Source organism: Rhinolophus ferrumequinum, chromosome 12 (genome assembly GCF_004115265.2).
Source record: "Rhinolophus ferrumequinum isolate MPI-CBG mRhiFer1 chromosome 12, mRhiFer1_v1.p, whole genome shotgun sequence".
In the NCBI taxonomy this organism is placed as follows: domain Eukaryota; kingdom Metazoa; phylum Chordata; class Mammalia; order Chiroptera; family Rhinolophidae; genus Rhinolophus; species Rhinolophus ferrumequinum.
Window position 1 is genome coordinate 73,679,490 of NC_046295.1, and position 22,414 is coordinate 73,701,903.

General features: G+C 40.3%; 1 protein-coding gene across 7 annotated transcripts in view; it reads right to left on the bottom strand.

Moving 5' to 3' along the window:
* Window positions 1–22,414, bottom strand: part of DENND1A (DENN domain containing 1A) — a 468,543-nt gene that overhangs the window by 225,767 nt on the left and 220,362 nt on the right. For all 7 annotated transcript variants that reach the window (XM_033123052.1, XM_033123054.1, XM_033123055.1 and 4 more), the window contains 2 exons: window positions 22,013–22,066; window positions 10,735–10,845 (listed from right to left, as the gene is read on the bottom strand). In XM_033123052.1, the coding sequence (XP_032978943.1) occupies window positions 10,735–10,845; window positions 22,013–22,066 (165 nt within the window). The remainder of the gene's footprint in view (window positions 1–10,734; window positions 10,846–22,012; window positions 22,067–22,414) is intronic.

Consider the following 22,414-nt stretch of genomic DNA (forward strand, 5'->3'; position numbering starts at 1 on the left):
ATGTGAATTTCTAAGATCTGTACCGACCCCTGACTGCATAACCTAAGCTCACATCACACTACCTTGTCTCACCAAAGTGGCCACACTCTCAGTCTGCAGCAACCAGAGAAAATGAGTCCTTGTTCTTGCTGACCTAGCACATACTAGGTGCTCAAATTTCTTAAATGAAATTCACATCGATGTCTGCAAATGTGGGTGCCATTTAGAGCTCTTCAAGTATATTAACATGTCAGTGACTTGAGCATTACCCACTAGTGTTTTTTGGTAGAGATCTGATTCATCAGAGTCATATAAAAAATAAACTACTGGTCCTATAATCTAAGGAATATACATTTATTTCACAAACTGACTATACTCTATAAAAATAATAAGATTTTCTGACATGTTCTCAATGCAGTGGCTAAAAAGAAACATCACCTCTCATCTATTTATACACATGTACCAAAATTACACTGGTGGACTGCAACAGCATCCAACATTACTGAGAGCTTAAATAGAATCTACTTGGCTCTGTCCTTTTCTAGACTAGCCAATACCAAATCAAAGCTGTTCCAAAGGGAAATATGGGAACAAAGAAATTTTTAGTGTTAGTCTGTACTCATGTCTTCCAAGCAAACGTAACCAGCTTCCATGATGTAGTCTCAAAATGAAAATGAGTCTAAGCATGCAAAATAATAACAAACAAAGAATATTGCTTTTGTCTACGAGAACCGTCTATTCACTGTTTCTGAATCTGGCTGTGTATCAACCTTGAAAAATAGACATTGTGTGGCTCTGCACTAGACCTTTTGAACCAGAGTGTCTGCACGTATCTGAATTGGTAACAAGTTCTCCGGATGGTTCTAACACAACTAATCCATGGATCAGCATTTGGGAATCCCTAGCAATCTGAATTCTACGTCTTGTCCAAAATGTGCTCAATGCTTGTTGAAGCAATGGGGGAAGAGCCAGGAGAGGAAGGCAGGAACTAGTAGAGAGACCTGGCTGGTAGAAGTCACAGCAAATTTTAAAGTATCACTAATTAAGCTGTTTATACTCTATATGAAGCCGGACAATTAAGTTCGCGAACTCATCCTAGAAAAAGTGCTACATACCTCATTGCTGAATATCACTATGGTCACCTTCCAAGTACTCCCCTTGGGAAGCTGTGCACCGATGCCAGCGCCTAGTCCACCCTTCAAAGCAATTTTGGAACTCCCTTTCTGGAATGGCCATCAGAGCTGTTGTCGTATTACACTTGATGTCTTCAATGTCATCAAAATGTCTCCCTTTCAATATTTCCTTTATCTTCGGGTAAAGAAAGAAGTCATTGGGGGCCACGTCAGGTGAGTAGGGAGGGTGTTCCAGTACAGTTATTTGTTTACTGGCTAAAAACTCCCTCCCAGACAGTGCCGTGTGAGCTGGTGCATTGTCATGATGTAAGAGCCATGAATTGTTGGTGAAAAATTCAGGTGGTCTAACTTTTTCACACAGCCTTTTCTGCACTTCCAAATAGTAAACTTGGTTAACTGTCAAGTCGGTACAGATTCTTAAGGAATAATCCCTCTGATATCAAAAAAGGTTAGCAACATCATTGCAACAAGTTCCCAAACTTAATTGTCAGACGTTCCTATATTATTGTCTCTATATAACATGTCAAGGTTCTTCATTCTAGTTATAGTTCAACACAAACAAGAGTAAATCAACTTACCCACAATTAAATGAAGAACGTAGTTCGAAAGCAATTAATTGTATTTACATTTTAAAACCAGAGAAAAACCACATAAATAAAACATACCAATCTTTCCTTCCACTTCCTGCCAATGGAAGTTCCTTTCATTTATTTCTAACAGTTTTTAATATTCTCTGAGCCACAATAAAATTTTATGTGATGGAGATTAGAGAGGCAATGCTATTTGGAAGTTTGGCTGCAGAGTCTGTATTTCATGCCACTTCATTACATTTTGTTAAGGATTTCCCTCTTCACCAAAAGGATTAGTTTTCTTCTCACTTCTTTGAGTACTCTTCTTAGGTTGTTGGTGTGAACTAGGTTAATCTCTCTCTTTTCTAACACATAAAAGATGAACAAACAAAATGTTCAACTTATTTTATTTTTTTAAATAGAACACTAAATTTAGTCTCAGAATTCTCTGTTTGGTAAGTTTCCAGTTACAAGGTCTTGGCTTCCCTTGAGCACAGTTTGAAACAAAATAATGCAGTTTGTTCCTAGGGCTGGAACACGCCCAGTGGAGTGTGCAGGCAAGGAGGCCTTGGCTCGGGGCCAGTGTCTCAAACCTTCTTACGCTGCCACTCTCATCTCTGCTTCATGGGCTGCAGATAGGCAAATAGGATTAGTTATTTCTAGTTCAGAAGAGCTAGGAAAGCATTACACACATCATTCAGGAACCTGAACCATTACACAGGCTGGCATGGTCACGACCAGGTGGAATTCATTAGGAAAGAAGCCAAATCTGAAACATTCCCAAGTCCACAAACTGGCCCTTCTCAGGTGGCAAGACCAGGTGGTGCTAAGACAATGGAAGCTGTTGGTGGGAGTGGGCGGGACAGGATTTGGGCAAAATTGGGAAGATACCCATCCTTCATGCCAAAACTGAAGCGTCTACTAAAGGCCAGACCTGAGGGTGGTGGTGGCAAGACAGAAGTACCACCTACCACTCTCCAGGGCACCAGTGTCCAGGGCCTGCCCAAAGCCCACATTCTCTGGGGCTAATAGTTAGGAAGAAATGGACAGGGAGAAGATATCAGTTGAGTTTCTTTTTCCTTCCCTAAATGGGGTACTATCAGAAAAGTAATAATTCTTTTCAGAGGTATGGGTACCACACAAACAATTAGGTATGGAGGCTCAATTATTTAGGTAATGGTCTTACCACTAAACTGTGCTTCCTAAGTACGCGTTTCAAAAAGCATCTGCTGAATAAAACAAATATATGTTCCTTTGCAAAGTAAACATGCCTTTGTCATCATTTACGGATAATCTTAGTTTTTTAAACCTGTAATAGCCCTAAATTGCAGAAGGGGTGATTAGGACCACGGTACCCAGGGGCTGACAGGATCTGCAGTATGTGAACCCTGAAGCCATGGTGAGTTAGGAAAGAGAGGCCCAGGGGCTGCGCTCACTGCAGGGGACCGCACAGGTGGAGCTGGGGACAGCGGAGCCTGGCCACGCACCCAGAGCGGGCTGAATCTGAACAGTGCTCATGGAAATGGGGCGCTGGCTCATAGAATACGTGTGTCAGGTAGAAAGCCACATATCGGCCTTCTCTCTCCCTGGTGCCAAGAGTGGTGCCAGGCACACAGGAAGTGCTCACTAAATGTGAAATAAAAAGTGTAGATGAGTGTTCCAAGGCAATGGCGAGGCTGACGTCCTTCTGTGATTTCAGACCCAGGGTCAACAGAATCATACCAAGAATATTTCTCTGCGGTCAAGTGTCAATGGGAACAGATGACAAATGGAGAGTAACCAAGGAGGCAGGATGAGGTAGTAAGAAGAGAGTGAGCTTGAAGCCAACTGAAGTGGGTTTTAATCCCCTCTCTGCTGCTCATCTTAGATGAGGCACTTCAACTTTCCGAGTGCCAATATTCTCATCTGCGAAAGGAGGATGAAACCAACCAGCTCCTAGGGTTGCTGCCAGAAGTAATGAAAACAAATTATCATATATATATATATATATATATTAGTACTGTGCCTGACACATAGTAGGTGGTTCAAAAAGGTTAACTTAAAAGAATTTTACAATCGTATGGGGGAGAACTGGGGGCATCCCATATAAAATATAGAGTATGAACCTAAACAGGGGAGTTCTACATGCTTAGTGTGTAAATGCTGTAACATACCTCTTCAGCAGTCTATTTGCAAACTACACAAGAAGCTCCTCTAATTACTACACAATCAGGACTTCTTTTTACCTAAACCAGTTTATTACCCAGCTCCACCAGCAACTTTACCTACCAGATTTGGCTCAGACTATCTTTTTGGCTCTTTATGAGCATTCTGGAATTCCCTCGGTGCCATGGATATTTTTCACCATGTGCCTCTGGCTCTTGTGACAGCTCCCACACAAAGATTCTGAGAATAGTTTGAGAGGTGGCGCCTAATAAACATAACCTGGTCTCTAGGCAAGCCTTGTGAAGGGGCTAAGACTCCTTTGTATCTCTAATTCCTGGGTTTGTCTCTTTTCTGAAGCCAAAGCCTTCCTTCCCCTGACACTGCATCATGACGACCTACTTGCATGTCCATCTTTCCCATGTAGGACGTGACCTTGGGCAAGTCACTTCATCTCTCTGATAGCCCATTCTGGAAAATGGGGATCATATCGACTTTCTAGGACTGCTGTTGGATTTACACGAAATCATCTCTACAAAGGTCTTATTTTAGACCCACCTGCTATCCATCCAAGTTACCAAAAAGCAATATGTATTAAACTCGAGACACGCAAATCTGGAAGAAAAATGGGGCCTTTGTGCTGGAAGCAATCACACTGAAGTATTTACATTAGAGAACAAGATTTAGTTAAGCCTTCCCTATTTATCATTTATAAAGGAAAACAATCAATATACATTAACTGAGCAAAGAAAACAAAAAACTTACATTTTTCTTATACAGAATTATCACTACACTATTGACCAAGAAAGGCTGAAATGGATATTATCTGACTCTGAACTAAATATTGCTGGGTTTGTCTCTATTGATGCCATCATTTTTATAGAAGGCACTCTAGAGTGTTCGACAGCTTTTCTCTTTAACTCATTAACTCAGATGGTTAACGAGTCTGAGGAATGTTAAGCCTACATCTTATCAAACAAAACTGAGAAAAACGTGGTTTGTCAAGGTATGACAGGCCACATCTCGATTTGTCCAGAGTGGGTCATCAGAAAGCTCAGGCGAATACAGCCTTTGCATTCTGCCTCTCATCCAAAAGATAACAGCCACTATTGAGGAAATAAAAGGCAACAACCAGAAAACTTTTAAATTCTGAAATTGGAGAGGCCCAAAGGCTTCAATAAAACTGATGTCTACTCAGCTACATCATCCCCAGAGAAAACTGCACATAACTGATCAGGACCGCTGTTGATCACAAGTGAGATATAAGAAGACCCCCTCTCCATAAAGAGGTTTCTACCACCAATCAGTCAAGTTCAGTTACGAATTAACTACTTGGCAAAAAAAAACGAACCAAAAAAAGGTTTTTTAAGTCAAAGTAATACACGTTTATAGCCTTAAAAACAAAACAAAAGGTGCTAAAGGCTTATACTGAAAGATTGCAGTCCACCTCATGACACCCCTTCCCCTTAATTCACAGTAATCACACACCATATTTATCACCTTATTTCTAAATAACTATTTCTTAATTTTTTAAACATTAGTATTTGACTTCCTGTTATAGATGTCATTATTATAAACATATACATACATTATATGCCAGACTGTTCTAAGAGCTTTGCAAGTATTAACTCGTTTTAATTTTACTTAACATAAGGTCACCAGTGACCCAAACAGAAGCTGTTTCAGTGGAGAGTGTCTGCTAAAGCCACAGAAGACTTAGGAGAGAATGGGAGAGAAATTAGTGAAGAGAAACAACTCTCTAATTCTGCTCTAAAAGGGGAAATAGAAATAGCATAAAGGAGATGTGGGTCAAGGACGTTTTGTTTTGCTTTTGAGTTGGGGTGATACTACACCATGTTGGCAAGCTCCTGAGAATGCACCAGTAGCGAAGAAAACATAATGACGTGGGAAAGGGCGCTCAATGCTGGAGGAACTTCCTGAAGGTAGCAGGAAGGAAACGGAAGTGCCCCCTTCTGGATAAGGCACTCCTTCTTGAGATCTGTATCTAAAATTGCAATCCCTGTCCCCTCCCCACTCCCCATCCTTCTCTGCTTCATTTTACAACTCAGTACTTATCACGAGGCTACTGCAAACACGACTGTAAATACTATATACTTGGCTTTCCTTGTTGATTCAAGATCTTCCCTATAGACTGTAGCTGAATGAGCACTGCGTTTTTTGCCTTTTTGTTTACTGCTGTTTCTGCAGTGCCTACAGCAGTGCCATGACAAATACCTGCTGAAGGAAGTCCGGAGGACCGCGGAGGGCTTGGGCCCCGAGAGGACACAGCGTTCACCCACAACAGAGAAGGTGGAGTGGAAGAGTAGAGACCCAGGAGGTTGACAGGTGCGGTACCGGCTCCTGCCCCTCTCCTCTGGGCACCCCCATTAGGTAAGTATAGAATTTCAGGTTAGAAATCTGAAGTTCAGGTTGAACTTCCCTTAGAAGTTCAAGACACTGTTTGACTATCTTCTGGTTTCTAAAATAGACATTGCAAAATCGCCTATAATTTTGATTCTTCACCTTTCTACAAGAAGTACTTTATCTCCATCCCTGTATTTGTAAAATTACATGATAAAAGGGTTTGGTATCTTCTTTTTTAACTTTTCAAAACTTCTGAAAATATATGTACATACAAAGTTACGTATACCACATAAGTGACTTTTAAAGGTAAAAAACTTAAGACTCCAAAACCCAGCACCTAACTCAGAGGCTGACAAACTATAGTCTGAAGGCCAAGTCTGGCCTGACTTCTATTTTTATAAATAAAGCTTTGTTGGAACGCAGCCACACCCACTAGCTTACTTATTATAACCTACAAGGTCAGAGCCCAGTACTTACAGCAAAGACCATGTGGCCCACAGAGCCTACTTACTTTACAGAAAAGTTTGCTGATCCCTAACCTCGCTCAAGACAGAAAACAACTTTTGATGTCCCCAACTATACTCTTTTCACTCCCTTTGCAGAAACTACTGCCTAAAGTTTGTGATAATCATTTCTACTTTTCCCCTTTTTGTATGTGTCCCTAAATACTAGGCCACTTGGTTTTTCTTATTTGAACTTTACATGAATAAAATCATCCTGTGTATTCTTCTATAGCTTGTGTCTTTTACTTGGAATTCTGTACTAGAAACCCAACAGTGTAGTTCATTTTCAATGATACAGTATTCCACTGTATGACTAAACCACAAGTTATTAGCTCTCTGTTGATGGTCATGTGGGCTCTTTCTAGGTTTAAAAAACAAAAACAAGTACTGCTATGAATTTGCTTGTACATGTAGCCCCCTATACATGACCAAGAAGCGTATGTAGGTGTGTGTATGTACACAGGTATACATACACACAATTCCACCTAGAGGTGGAATGCAAATAGTTTTATGCCACATACTCTACAAAGAGTACTACAAGAAATTCTGCAATACTCTCCACTATAACATACTTGGCTTTATCAGACATGTAATTTTTGCAAACCTACTGCTTTAATCACTGGAGTTTTAATTTGCTTTCCTATGCTTGCTACTGCGGTTGTGCATCTTTCCATATATTTATTAGCCATTTGAGTTTCTTCTGTGAAATGCCTATTCATGCTTTTTGCCAATGATAGATTTGTCTTCTGCTTTTTAATTGTAGTAGTTCTTTACATATTTCAGATGTTAATCCTCTGTTAGTTTTATATATGGCAAATATTTTACCCCAGGTTGAGACTTGTCCTTTCATTCTCTACATGGTATCTTTTAAAGAACAAAAGTTCAAAATTTTAATTTTTTCCTTTATATAATGTATATTTTGGGTGAATTAAATCCCTCTCTACTCCAAGATCAGAGATTATTCTCCTATTTTGTCTTCCAAAAGTTTTTAAATTTTGCCTTTCACATTTAAGTCCTTAATCAGTTTAGAATTTAGTTTTGCATATGTCACAAAATGGAAATTATCTTCCTTTCCTTCCCCATGCAGATAATCAATTATTGAAAAATACATCCATTCTCCCAGGTTTTATAACATCACCTCTGTTGTATATATGAAGAGCCCATATACATGTGGTCTGTTTTTATAATCCAATCTCTGTTCTGTTCCAACAGTCTATTTGTGTATCCCTGTGCCATTTCTAATGTCTTAATTACTACGGCTCTACAAAAAGTTTTGATATCTAGTAAAGCAAGCTTCCATAACCCATTCTTTTTCTTCAAGTATGTCTTGGCTCTATGTTTGGCTTTTCTGTATTAATTTTAGAATCCATTTGCCAAATACAATGTAACATCCTATTAGGATTTTGAATGGAATTGTATGCAATCTACAATCATTTTGGAGTGAAATGACATCTTCAACATATTGAGTCTTCCTATTCATGAACATGGTCATGCTTTATTTCTGTCTATTGGTGACACATGAATTTTCCCTTTAAATATATTCATGGGGTAAGTTATTAATAGATTTTCTATTATTACCAATATTTCTGGAATAAACCCAATTTAGTTATTATGAATTATATTTTTATACATTTGGTACTATTTTAAGATTTTTTTACAGCTATGTTAATGAATGAGATTAGCTGATAAATTTCTTTCTTACAGTGTCTCCTTATGTGGTTGAATGCCAAGGTTATACAAGTGTCACAAGAAAAGCTGGAATATAGTCCTTCTTTTCTCTAGACTGTTAAGAAGTTTGTCTAAATTGAAATTATCTGTTTCTTGAGATGTTTGATAAAACATACCTATAAAACCATCTGGGCTGAGTATTTTGGAAAAAATTTTATGTATTGATTCAACATCTATAAATTAAATGACCTATTCAATTTTTCTATTTCTTCTTGATTCAATTTTAGTAAATTATATTTTTCTGTCTATTTCACCTTAGTTTTCAAATGTTGACATAACATTAATACTAGTATTCTTTTTACTATTTTAAATATTTCTGCTGCATCTGCTCTTTGTGATTATCAATTTATTCCTTTATTTCATTTTAGTGTTGGGAAAGAGCAGAAATGACTTGTTTGTTAAATCTTCTACATTTATCTAAACAAAATCACACAGAAGATACATTCTTCTTTATCTGTGAGACAAAAGTTATAACAGAACCTACTACAAACAGTTGTAGTGAGGATTAAATGAGTTAATAGATGCAAACTGCTTAGCACAGTGTTTGGCACATATGAAGGGCTCAAAAATATCCTGATTACATTATAGGGAAGTTAACTCTACTGACAGGATGTACTATTTTTGTTCTCCTCAGGTGTAATGCTCCAAAGCAACAGTACCTGGTGATGCACTAGACTTTTTCAAATGGACTCTTACTCTATTTCGCCTCATAGTCACAACGATAAATCTGGTGGGCAGTGCTGTCATTCTGAAACTCAGTCCGGGTGTTTAGGCCCTGAGATGATGAACTGCACTTCTAGTTTAAAATAAAATTCAAAACATAGCAAGAGGTCTACTAGGGTCTGTTTTTCCCTTGAGGCCACAGGCCATGCTTTTATCATCCACTATGTGCTAGGAGCCTAGTAGGCTGTCAAAAAATTGTAAGTTCTTGATAAGCAAACAATACCAAAGAAATAATAAAATAATGAAGTTATGATGAAAACCATAAAAAAAAAAAAACTCTAATAGCCTCAGAAAGTTTTCATTATTAGGTGCCTTGTATTCATAGGTAAACACACAGGCCCTTCATTTAAAAAATTCCCACTATGAGAAAGTCTATCTACCCTCTCTAACAGGGAGGTTAGGCATTCTACTCCCGGTCAATGTCTGTATGTTTTACAGCAAAAGAAAAAAATACTGTAATAGATACTAAACTTCAGTTAACAATATACATACTCAATTATTTGAGGGGGATATACTCATATACTGAGGCTTGTGATTTACTTTGAAATACAACAAAAAATACTATAAATTAATGGATAGATGAATAAATATGCACCAAAGCCAAGCGTAATAAGCAGCTAATGGCGGACTCTAGATGAAATCATATGGGTGCTCACTATAAAATGATTTCAATTTTCTCTGATTGAAAATTTTCATAGTAGAATATTGGGAAAAATATAAACTCCTATACTTAGCAAGCTAAAAAACTAAAGTAAAAAGAATGTAAAAAATATTTAAATTATACATGTTATTGCAATATAAAAAAGCTCATTCCAATTTACTTAAAACAACAAAAACGAGACACCTATAAGATAAATCCGAAAAGCCATTAACAAAATAGAAACAGGAAATAAATCTATGGTTAGAGGTCAGTTACCTCTAATCAAAGAAATGAAAAATAAAGCAAACCTGCAATTCCATTTTATGCCTATTTTATTAGCAAAGTTAAAACACATATGCACAGATACACACACACAAGTTCTGGCAAGGCTGCAGTGAAAGTGGTACACTCATATACAGCTGGTAACATCTCACTGGAAACAAGCGCAACCTGATTGGGAGGGCATACGTAAGTCACAGCGCTTATCACGTCCTTTGCCCTGGTGGCCCCACTTCTTAGAGTATGAATTATATCATATGGTCAAGAGCAGCCAAAAGATGTTCACGGCAGTGTTACCTACTAAGGATTAAACTACGAACAACCTACATGGCCATCAAGAAAGACTTGGGACACGAGGCCACCTCCGTATTAACGGAATATGACACGGACATGTAAAAAATGACAAGGATGGAAGCTTTTGTGGAAGCATGCAAAGTGTTCGTACCACACGAGCAAATGGAAAACTGTTTACAGGTGACTGTGAAACTCTGAGAATGAATGGAGTGTGCACTGGTGCTGTAAAGGAACAGAAAGAGTTAATGAAAATGGCATGTCAGTATCCTGAGCGGACTGTGGCTGATTTCGTTTTCTAAAATTGTGCTTCCTCTTTCTGATATACATCTTTCCATTAAAGTCAACCAATGAAACAGCCCGTCTGGAGACTGCCTACTCACAGTGCTGAGCTTGCTGCACACGATGAGGATCCGGCGCTCGTGCAGCATGCTTGCGTACAGATGCAACATGTTGTTCACGTCTACAGCCACAAAATACTCCGTCAGGTTTCTCTAGGAGGAAGAAGAAGGGCAGACGTGCGGCTTATTTTGTGGGCTCTTATTACAAGCAGTATCTACACAGAAGTATGAGAAACAGAAAATAATCAGAGTGCATGCTCTCCTCTTCCGCTGTCCTAGTGTCTACCTGGGAGACCAAATCCCATTCGTGTATAGAATCAGGAAATGCAAAGTAGGAAGAGACCTGAGAGATGGAGCCAACTGAGCAATTACACCTCTATGTGGTGATTACAGTTTACACTGAGGTCATACCCAGCGCTGCCTTGCTTTTCCTACTTGTGTGAGTTCTGAAAGGTAAGAGGACCGGAAGTCTGCAACCTCACAAATGAGAAAACCAAGGCTCAGAGAGACATGCCAAGATCAAAAAGTCCAATAAGCGATGGAGCCAGCACTGCTGATCAGGAGCCCAGCTCTCCTGATCCCAGATCCCAGAACTTGCCCAACGCACCGTGCCATAATGTCCAGGCCAAAGGAAATGCCAGGGACCAGAAGGCTTCTGGCACAAAGCCTGCTTCTGTCCAACAGATGCCACCCACAGAGGCCAGGCACGCTCTTCTCCTGTCACCACTCCTCCCCAGTTTACAATCTCTAAAATGACTCAGCTGGAATTAAAGCAATTTCGAAGATTTACAATTTCCAGGTATTTCACTCAAAAGGAAAAAAAAAAATCAAAGACAAGCAGCAGCAAGTTGTGACAAAGCAGTGTTTTAACTAGCTTTTGTCTGCAGCCTGGGCTTCATTCCTTTAATTAGTACTATAGATTGGTACTCTTCAGATTTCAGAAAAATGTAATGTGTTTCATTTCTGCAACCCTTTCTATACCCACCTGACTTTAATAATACACATGAATATGCTAATTTCTTCAATGTTCCAGTTTTTCAATGCCACACAATATATTCCTCTGAAAACGAAGGGAGTGGGGTGGGAAGAACGTTATTGCCAGGGGTTGCAATTTATAATGATGAAAGATCTATAGCCCATAAATTCAAGTAAACCAGGTGGATTTTACATGCAAAATAGTATAAAGTGCTTTTTGACAATATTATGGGTTGGGAATAAGAATGGGCACTTATCTTACGATTATTATTATTTGATTGGAGTACCAGGTTAACCATCGACCTTTATAAACAGTGAGTGAATGAATTAATAGCGCCATACACTGACTGCCTACCAAGTACCAGGCACTGTATCAGTACTGTGTATGTAAAATCTTATGGAATCTTCACAAAAATCCACTGAGGTATTATTCTTTCCAATATATAGATAAAGTAAGTCTGCGACAGATCCCGTAGCTGGAGGAGTCAGAATTTGGACTCAGATCCAACTCCATGGCCCATTCGCTGTCCCTTACATTACACTGTCCCATGTAAGTGCTTTTAAACATCTACAATATACAAGGCTTTATATATATTATTTCTCTTAACCTTGAAACTACTCCTGGATCAGGTATTATTATCTCTGTATACAGATAAGAAAATAGAGGCACAGAGTAAGTGAAGTAATTTGACCAAGGTTAGACAGCAAATGGAGAAGGCATTATTCAGCCTTGGGTGGGTTTGTCTCTAAACCTATGCTCTTCCTTGATACAACTAAAAACAGTAGTAAAGTTGTATTGTAGAAAAAGAAATCATACATAGTAACAAAGAAGGATCAAAGTATGCCTAAAGAAAGAGAAAAAGTGTTTCCGTTAAAAATTACTGTTATCCCATTTACTGAGTAATCCTTATTCGCCAGACAATAGGCACTTTACCTCTGTTCTCTCTAATCTTCCCCCAAACACTGAAAGAGGTATTATCATCTCCTTTTTATAGATGGGAAAACTGAGGCTCAGGAAGGTTAAGTAGTCTTCCAAAGGTCACCCAGCTAGAAAGGGCCAAGTTTCAAAACCAGGTCTCCTGAATCCAAAACTCTCCCTTTAACCCCCGCACCAACTTGCCTCTTCACAAACTTGAAAAGCAAAACAAAACAAAAAAGAAAAGCAGTCTAAATTAGTCAACACGCTTATCTCTTGCCCAGTGGACTGAGACGTGCTGAGCTACTGATGTCAGGGTGGGGTTTGTTCTGAAGGCAGTGACATGGCAGAGCTATTCTCGCAAACAAAAATACAAGGCCCGCCCTCAGCTGAGCATTTCAGTAAAACGCTCTACTGCTGATGAATTACATGAATTTTTCTTTTAGGAGAGGATAGAAGTAAAAAGAAAATAGAAATGAGGAGCTTAAAGAAGGCCAGAAAGCCCATTAGCACTTTTGACAGATCCAAAGATAACTCTGAAGCCACCAAAACGTGGCCTCAAGAGTCTGCCAAGAAGCTTCACGCTGGGTAGAAATATGTTACACAGCTTGCCGTCCAAATAAGGAGACACAGCGTCAGAGACAAATCCTGTGCCTTATTTTGGTGGGAGAAAAAAAAAAATCACAAGGATCCGTTTGTGGATGGGGAAAGGACCATTTCTGACACAAAAACACCCCTTGGTTGAGGCATAACCCCCAGGTCCAGTCATGTTCTGAGAGGTTCAGGTGCTTTTTCCAAAAACTCTACACAGGTATGTTAAAAATATATAACATTTAGCCAAATTCTCTCTAAACTGTCATGTACTTTTTTTGGTATTTCTCATCCCATCTGTGCTGATTACCAAGATATTTGTGTCTAAACAGAAGCTGTCTTTCTTATCTGCTTCCTCCCCGTCCTCTTTCCTTCTGGGATGACACGGCCTGCGCGGGTGGGAGTGGGTGGGATGGTGACAGTCCTGGACTTGGCTCAGCCATGGAGTACCTGTGGGGCAGAGTGGGCCTTGGAAGCATCTATACGGGGGTACCTGTAGTTCCCACCAAGCCTTACTCAGGAGAAAACCCCTTGGAGAGAGGGGTCTCCTTCCTCGCATCTCAAAGTGCCCAGCAGTTAACCACACCAATCCTCAATTTCTCAGACCTGCCATGCCTTTTCACACCCCCGGGCCTGTACTTCTGCTGTGTTCTCTGCCTCGAATGCTGTTCTCTTTCTTGAGGACACCCATTTACTTTTCAAGACCCAACGGAAATGTCACCTCCTCCTGGAAGGCTTCCTTGACTCCTCCTTTGTCAAGCTCCCCTTTGCGCTTCCATGGCAATTTGTCTGAATCTTATAATCACTCAGTTACATGTATGTTTTTGTTACTAGACCGAGGTCCCTTTGGGTAAAAATGACATATCCCATCATGTAGCAGTTTGATGAAAGAAAGAATCAAAGAGTGGAAAAAGCACCTGAAGGACTGAAGACTACTGCTGTGGAGCTCAAGTGTAAGCAGTGTGCTGCAGAGGGACCCACCAGCCTGGAAGAGGGACGAGGTGATACATCAGGAAGAACACAGCATTTGACTTCAGAAAACCGGGATCTGAGTCAGATGAAGTGATCAAGTACTTAGTAAAAGGGAAGGGCCCACAGAAAAAGAATTGATACTGGTGACTCACAGAGTCAGGTAAAGTAGCGGGGGATGGGGGGGGAAGGAGCTTTAAAGGTATCGGTGCCCAGTTATTAAAAGTATAAACAAACAGGGAGTTTGTTTACCAGGTGACAGGGTGGGGAGAGACTATACACAGAAGCAGGTGTTCATTTCACAGCAGGCCAATCGTACTTCTCAGATGGGTGCGGTCAGAGTGTAGGGAACGGGGAATAAGAAGAGAAGGCATCCTTAGCAAGTTATCCTACGTCAAGATTGAAGCCAGAACATAGTGTGAGCTTATATTTATAAAAGACATGAGGTATGCCACTCTCCTAGCATTTTGCTTCAGTGGAACTGAGTCTTCAAGCTCCTGTTTCTGTCTCCTATAACCAAGCCAATCAACAAACACTTATTTAAGTCCCACCATGTTTCAGTACCATCCTGGGAGCAGAGCCTAGCAGAGATGAACTAAACACAATCCCCATTTTCCAGAAGCTTAGTCTGGGGATGGGATTGGCATCAGACCCAGAAACTGAGCGTACAAAGTAGTCTGGTCCAGGCTACACACACTCCAGGGCCCGCTAAGAAGGGCAGATTCAGCTCTGCTGGATGGATATGGGGGGAAGGTTGGGGGAGATGTGCCGGAGAAGATATTCGGTCTGGGACTTCCAACCGGAGTTGACTCGGGGGACGGGGGAAGTGTATTCCAGGCAAAGGCAGAGGTGTGCTGGGCAGGGCAGCTGTGTTCAGGCCCTGTGGGAGCCTGGACTTTACCCATGGGTAACAGGGAGCTGCTGAACGATCGTGATACCCTCACTTCTGTGTTTCAGAAGGCTCTTCCGAGCGGTCCTGTGGAGGATGCACAGGAGAGGGTAAGCAGGAGGCAGGGCAGTCAGTGAACAGCTATTGCCAGATTCCGAGCAAGAATGATTAAGACAAACAAACAAACTATTGACAGGGAAGCTTTGGATATGGATGTGACAGATTTCTGCAGTGGAATCACAGGACTGGCCAATGAATTAGACTTGAGAAGTAGGGGAGGAAGAATCTTGGACGACCACCAGACTTCCAGGTTACTGAGCACCACACCTGTCCACTTGCCCAGTTTTCTAAAGAGCCAATCTATTTATTTAACGAAGGATCAGTCTTCCTACTGCAGAACCACCCATCCCATCAAACACGCTGTTGGATTAGAACGCCATCATGGGTAAGCCTAAATAACCACCCCCTTTATTCCCTGACAATTACTTCCCTGTGTGTCTCACCTGCCCCGTGTGTCTCACCTGCTAGGAAAGGAAAACCTTCCTTAGAGGGACCGTTTCCCAGTGCCCACACTCAAAAGGGCTCAGTTTTCTTACTGCCAGTATGTTTTTAGGCTTAAGGACATTCCTTTACTATTCCTGGAGTTGAAGCATTATTTCAGCTACATATACAGTTATGTCCTCCTGAGCATCTTCCTAGTGGCCTAGCATTTACACGTTATGGGCCCACTCTGTAGGGCAGGGTAACAGGGATACAAAGCAGACCAGTCCCCAGGCTGGAAAGGGCTCAAGTCCAAGGAAGGTCTCTGGTTCACAGGGACACGGCAGCCTGGACGCTGAGTTTCAGAAGAGGCGTGCACAGCACAAGCCCCTTCGGTTCTCCAGGCTTTCATTTCTCACGTCTGCAAAGAAATAGTGGTGAAGGTCCCTTCCAGCTCTAACCCTCTGTGCCTCTAAATGCAGACAAAGAGGAAGGGAGGGCAGTTGACAAAACCCCATTTCTTTCCCCCAGGAGAAACCTCCTTCAGGCAGCTTGCTTCTAGCTGCCCCTGCGGGCTCCTGTGCGATCCAGGTGGCTGGGGACTTCACTGTGATCCACACCCGGGGTTAGGAAGCAGGTGGGGGTGGGGGTGGTGACGGGGAGGTGGAATGGGCCCATACAGTGGGGCTTATAGAAAAGGCGTCTTAGGTTCAATACCTTAGAGAAATGAGATAATCCCCAAACCAAAGAACCGACTCTAAGCTGGGTACTCCTTGGAGCCTTCGAAACAGATGCTAGTCCGCCCCACGGTCTGTCATTTTATTAGTCTTTGTGACTTTCAGCTTCATACACAGAGCAGATGATAAAGACTTACTGTACTGTGTCTGGAGGAGGCTTGTAAGGCAAGAGGATTGGTTTTGTCAACGGGTCTTATTTCCTGAAATAACTCCTGCTCAGGTTATTTTACCATAATGTAAACCTTTAAAACCCTCAATCGACTTTTTTTTTAAGAAGAATTTAGGTTCCCTTAGTTGTGCGGGATTAAAGGGAATTATAAATTTAGATTCTAAAATAATCTGTCTGAGAAAGAAAGAACCCCACAAGCTCACATAAGCAATCAAATCAGAGAAGTATATTATAGGAAAGAAAGCAGAGTTTACCCCGAGGTCAACTTTTATCCCTTTGAGTGAACGGAAAAACCATTAGAATAAACAATTACCTGACAAACTCTTAAGAGCAACAATGGAATTCTCTATAATCTCGGTACTTGATAATAGGTCTTCCACTACCACCTCAACTTTGTTTTTCAAAGTCACGACGAGTTCATAAATCTTCTCTATATCATGGTGCATCTTTTGACAAAGTGGAGTCTGGGCAATGTTACATGTTAAGTGTCCATTCTAAATGCTTTCCTCGCATCATTAACCACTTGGTATGACACTGGCCAGATAATTAAGACAGGTTTGTTTAATATTTCAAATGAAGGTCTATATGCTTATCCATTAATCAAAAGTAAACTTCAAAACCTGGCCGCTAAAAAAAAAATCCATTCTACAGTCTGTCTGCAATGTAATGATATCTGTTCGTGATCTGTGACATTTTTTAATGCAAGTCAACTGTTTAAAATTTATAAAGATTTATGCTCATTTAATTATTGCCTGTATAAAATTCAGTCCTATAGCTGTTATCTTGGTAGAGAAAACCCTGATGAGCAATTACATCGTGATAGTTTTTCAGTAAAAAGAAAACATTTTTACAAAGAAGTTGTAGAAATAATAAGAATAACTTTAACAGGCATCTGAAAGTGGAAAAAAATTAATTCTCCATGTTTGCTTTTCATTAATGTCTTGCAGACACAACGGCCCAAAAGCCAAGTGAAAGAAACTATTATTCTTCCTTCTTCTGGGGGTGGCTGCATTGCTCATGCATTCATTCCAGAAATATATACTGAGCATCAACTATGTCCTAGGTACAGTGCAGTGATGGAAAAAATTCTGATCCCTGTCCTTAGCAAGGAGCGATGGTATTGAACAAATACTCACGTCCTTAATTACATTTATGGTGAGTGATTTCTCAGAAGGTATAGGGAGCCATGCGGAGGCCCAGGACCGGGTAGCATGTCAGGGCTGCAGTCAGACTGATCTGAGTGTGAACCCTGGTTTTAGCATTTACTGACTGGGTGACTAGGGGCAAGTTACTCCACGTCTCTGGGCTCGTTTCCTATTCAGAGCTCCTCAGGGAGAACCACCACCCCGGAAGGCTGCTGCGAAGGTTTCCTGATGTAACAAACAGTGCCTGACATGAGCCACACTGGCTGTTGGCTCCTTTCTCTCTTTTCCCTTCTCTGAAGCTCGCCAGAAGAATAAGATTATCTGGTGACAGATTCAAGTTCCATATCCCAAATCCTTTTACCCTTTTCTTTGCTTATTCGCTAAAGTTCATTACGTCCCTTACAGGAGATAGTCAATCAATGTTTACAGACACCTCCGATATTACAGACACTGGAGTCCTGGACTCCGTTCCCTACACCGTTTCCAAGCTTCAGAAATTCTGGTGTCAAGGGCACCTGCTAAGAGAATTTTGTGACCAAATGTACACTCCATGAAAGAAAGAGTATTGGTCTTCACAACCAAGAATGTCAGCAAAAGCCTAGAAAAGACAAGCTATTAGGAGTAATGTTCCCGAGCTTCCAGCCACAACTCAGATCTCAAGGATTCTAGAAAACCGAAGGAAGAAGAGTAAAGGACCATCGAAAGCAACGCCTCTATTGCCCCAGGCATGGAACTTGGCACTATACATTTAATACTTCATTAATTCCTCCCATTTTTCTTTATTAGATTAAAACAGTGAGGCGCAGAGAATGGAAGTGAGGAGCCCAAGGTCTCAGCATGGCCGAGCCCCGTGTCTGTCTCCGAAACTCATGTTCTCTCCACCACGGCACACTAGCTCATATTCACAACCCCGTGGTTATTGCTTGTTTCAATTTGTAAGGCAGGAATTTAGTCATTTTAAATTAATCCTTGAAAAATCACCAAGAGATTAAAATGCAAATTTCAACACGGCTAGAGCTCAGTAGTGACTCTGTGTCAAAAAATCACACAAATTGGTCCTACAAAAGTTCAGATTCTCCTTGGAGAAAAAGCTTTGCCTGCTTCTTTTCATATTTGAGATATATACATATTAAAAAAAAATCATTCCTTTTCCTTTTTCCTCATGAATATCAAAAGTCAACTGTAGGGAGGTGGAGGGTGGGTGGGTGCGTATAATGGAAACAAAATGTTTTGGCACCTTACAAACCTGAGGGTCACTACATCCCACTTAGGAGCAGACCTTGGGCTGGTAACCTCAGGTCTGTGAGCCTTGGGGCCCTGTCTGCACCACGGGTTCACGACTACCTCTCACAGAGGAGCTGGAAGGATTTAAATGGAACCGCGTATGTTAGAAGTCTGGCAGATTGTTTTATTATTCCCGCTTAGAAACAAACAAGGCCAGCCTTTTAACGGTTTGTAAGGGAGCATTTAGGGGACAATGGCTCATACACAGAAAATTGGTTCATCAGTGGCAAAACCAGCAAAGAGAATGCAAATTTTTTAAGTGGTGGGGACAGGGGAGGTGGCATACGGTGCAGACAGGAATTGGAGGTGGGATACGAAGACAGGTTTTTTTTCTCAAGCTATTTCTAATCTCAGTAATTGTGGTTTTGAAAATTAAGAAACTATCAGAATTTTCAGGTACCTTAAATTTAAATTCTTAAGGTATTCTGTTTTTAAAGTAAAAAAAAAAATTTAAAGCACCTAACTTAGGCAATAATTATTACTATAACATTATTCATAACAGCAAAACATTAGAAACTATCTAAATGTTTATTAGTAGGGGAAGCGTAGTTAAAACACTGTGGGGATTTTCAGTAAAATATATGGATATTTGTCTTTTCTATCTCCTGATACCATGCCCTCCCCCTCAAAAAAAAGTCAAAGAATTTTAAAAGACATAAACCCCCAAAACAGGAGAAAAGATAGTAAATGGAAGAAAGATATCCAGTCTTTGGAAGCCAGAAGCAGATGTGACTAAAGAAGTGGTTCTCAACCTGGGTCATTTGTCCCTGGGGGACATTTGACAATGTCTGGAGACATTTTTGTTTGCCACAGCTGGAGTGGGGGTACGTTATCATCATATAGTGAGTAGAGCCCAGGGATGCTGCTAAACATCCTATAATATACAAGACAGTCCCATACAACAAAAATTTATCTGGCCCAAGCTGTCCAGAGTACCAGCTGAGGTTGAAAAACCAAAGGAGACCGACCTGGTGTCTCAGAAAAGGCTGAACACTAAGGTGGGGGCCAGGGGACAGGGCAGCCAGCATCAAGCCAAAGTCCCACCAAAGAACTCCAAAAAGGTCCAGGAACTGGAGACACCAGGACCTCTGAAGGCTGCAGGAAGGATGCCAATAAAAGTGAGAGCAATTCAATCCCAAGATTCTCCTCTCCCAGCTCACTCAGCTGGTCAAATGGCCTTCCAGCCGTCCCTCCACAACAGGGGTGGCCAAACTTTTTTCACCGTTTTTCACCAAGGGCCACATGCGGTAAAATACACTAACAGCCGGGCCACTCACTCGAGGTGAAGTACGTATTGCCTCACCTGGTTTATGTAAGTAAACTAAATATATTTTTGGAATTTGCTGCGGGCCAATTAACAATGGATTGCGGACCGCAGTTGGCCCGCGGGCTGCAGTTTGGGCACCCCTGCTCTAGAAGAATAAATATTCACTTTCTAGGAGAACTGAACCAGAAAGGCTTGGGGGACACCAGCAGATAAATAGAGGATAAAGCATTAGGTTGAAAATGGGGGCCGGGGTGTATTAAATAAAAGTTACACACTAAATGTTGATATACCGTAACCCAACACCCCCACTCAGCTTCTAGAACACTAGCAATTGAGCTTATATTCCCCAATAAGAGAAAAATAACCAGTCAAAAAAAAACAACAAAGATTCTGACACCAATATTTGAGAGCCCCTCACCCAATCCCCCAAGTAGCCAGACCTCTGATCCATAATCTACGATAACAAACCTTCATTAATTAAACTTAATTACTTGACATTTATAATTTGTCTGTTCTATAAACAACAATTTCCTTTCTTCAATTTCCTTCCTTCAATTACAAGAATTTCCCTTCTGTGAATCTACTGCTCATTCCAGTGTTTTTTAAAAGTAATCAAGTATATATCCAAAAGAATTGAAAGCAGGGACTTGAATAGATGTTTATATCCTACTGTTCATAGTAGCATTATTCACAATAGCCAAAAAGGTAGAAACAACCCAAGTGTCCACTGATGGAAAAGCAAAATGTAGGATGTTATATCCATACAATGGAATACTGTTCAGCTTTATAAAGAGGGAGGTTCTGACACATGCTATATAACATGGATGAACCACAAAGGCATTATGCAAAATGAAAGAAGCCAGAACAAAAGGACAAATATTGTATGATTCTACTTAGACGAGGTACCTGGAGTAGTCAAATACATAGAGACAGAAAGAATAGTGGTTGCCAGGGGCTGGTGACGAAGTGGGAAATGGGGAGTTGTTGTTTAATGGATTGTTTAATGGGTATAGAGTTTCGGTTGAGAAAGATAAAAAGGTGCTGGAGATGGATATTGGTGATGGTTGCACAATGTGAATGAATTTACACCAATGAAATATACACTTAAAAATGGTTCAAATAGTAAATTTTACGTTATGTGTATTTTGCCACAATTTAAAAAAGTAATCCAGTGCCTAAAGTCATAGCAATTCTATATTTAATTCTGCATAGTACTACGTATAGTTGGAGTAAAACATTTTGAAAGTGTGTCTTCAGGCTAGGCTAGATATGTCATTCAGCTCATCAGAGTACAAACATTAACCTCTGCTCCCTCAGACTCAAGTTCACTTACCCTCAGTCTTTCAGAAGTGGGGGTGGGGGTCCTCACACTTACACCCACAGATACTTCATTTTACTCTCTTAAAAGTGAATATACAAACATAGTAGAAGTACAATTTCACTTGAGTAAATCTACCTTAATAAAAAAATCTTTATATGGAAACATTTTATTTACAATAGCAAAAACTAAAAACCACCTAAACATGCATCGGTGAGGAAACAGCTAAGTAAACTACATAGAAAATGGAATATTATGCAGCCAAAAAAAATGATTCTTATAAATGAAATGGAAAAATGCTTAGGAAATAGGTGATTTTAACTAGGTCAAAAAAATACATTCTAAAAAGACTAGAATAAGACATCAACATGTTAACAGCTGATTGATTGCTTTGGGAAATATGAATAACAATTCTTCCTTGTCTTTATACTTTTGATACTTTTCAAATATTCTCTACTTGTTTTTGCCTTTATAATGCAGTATTTTTATAATGGAAAAATATATCCTTTTATTTTCTTGTAAAAATAAGTAAAAAACAAAAAAGAATAAAATGTTAATTTTTTTTATCCAAAGTACTCACATTCTCAGGTATGCTGGGAAGTTCTCTGGTGTCAGGCACAGTAAAATAAGAATGCTGGAAAAAAAAAGCAAAAGCTGTTTATTTTGGCAAAAATATGCAATAAGCACATTATTCAAAAATCAGGTAAATGATCTCAAGATAATTCCTTATTCAGATGAGGAAACAGCCTCATTCATAGGAGTATTTTCTTTGGATAATGATGGATAAAAGTCAGATGCATTAAGTCATCAGTTGGATAGGTGAGTTCTTTTCTATGAGATGAACTTCTTCGGGAGACAGAAATGAATAGCTCAGAGAGGTTAAAGACTAAATTGCCATAGAATGTCGGCAGGTTTCTGAACACATGAAAGCTGCAGGCTTCATAATTTACTGTTCAATGAGGCAAGTGGACTCTAGAGACCA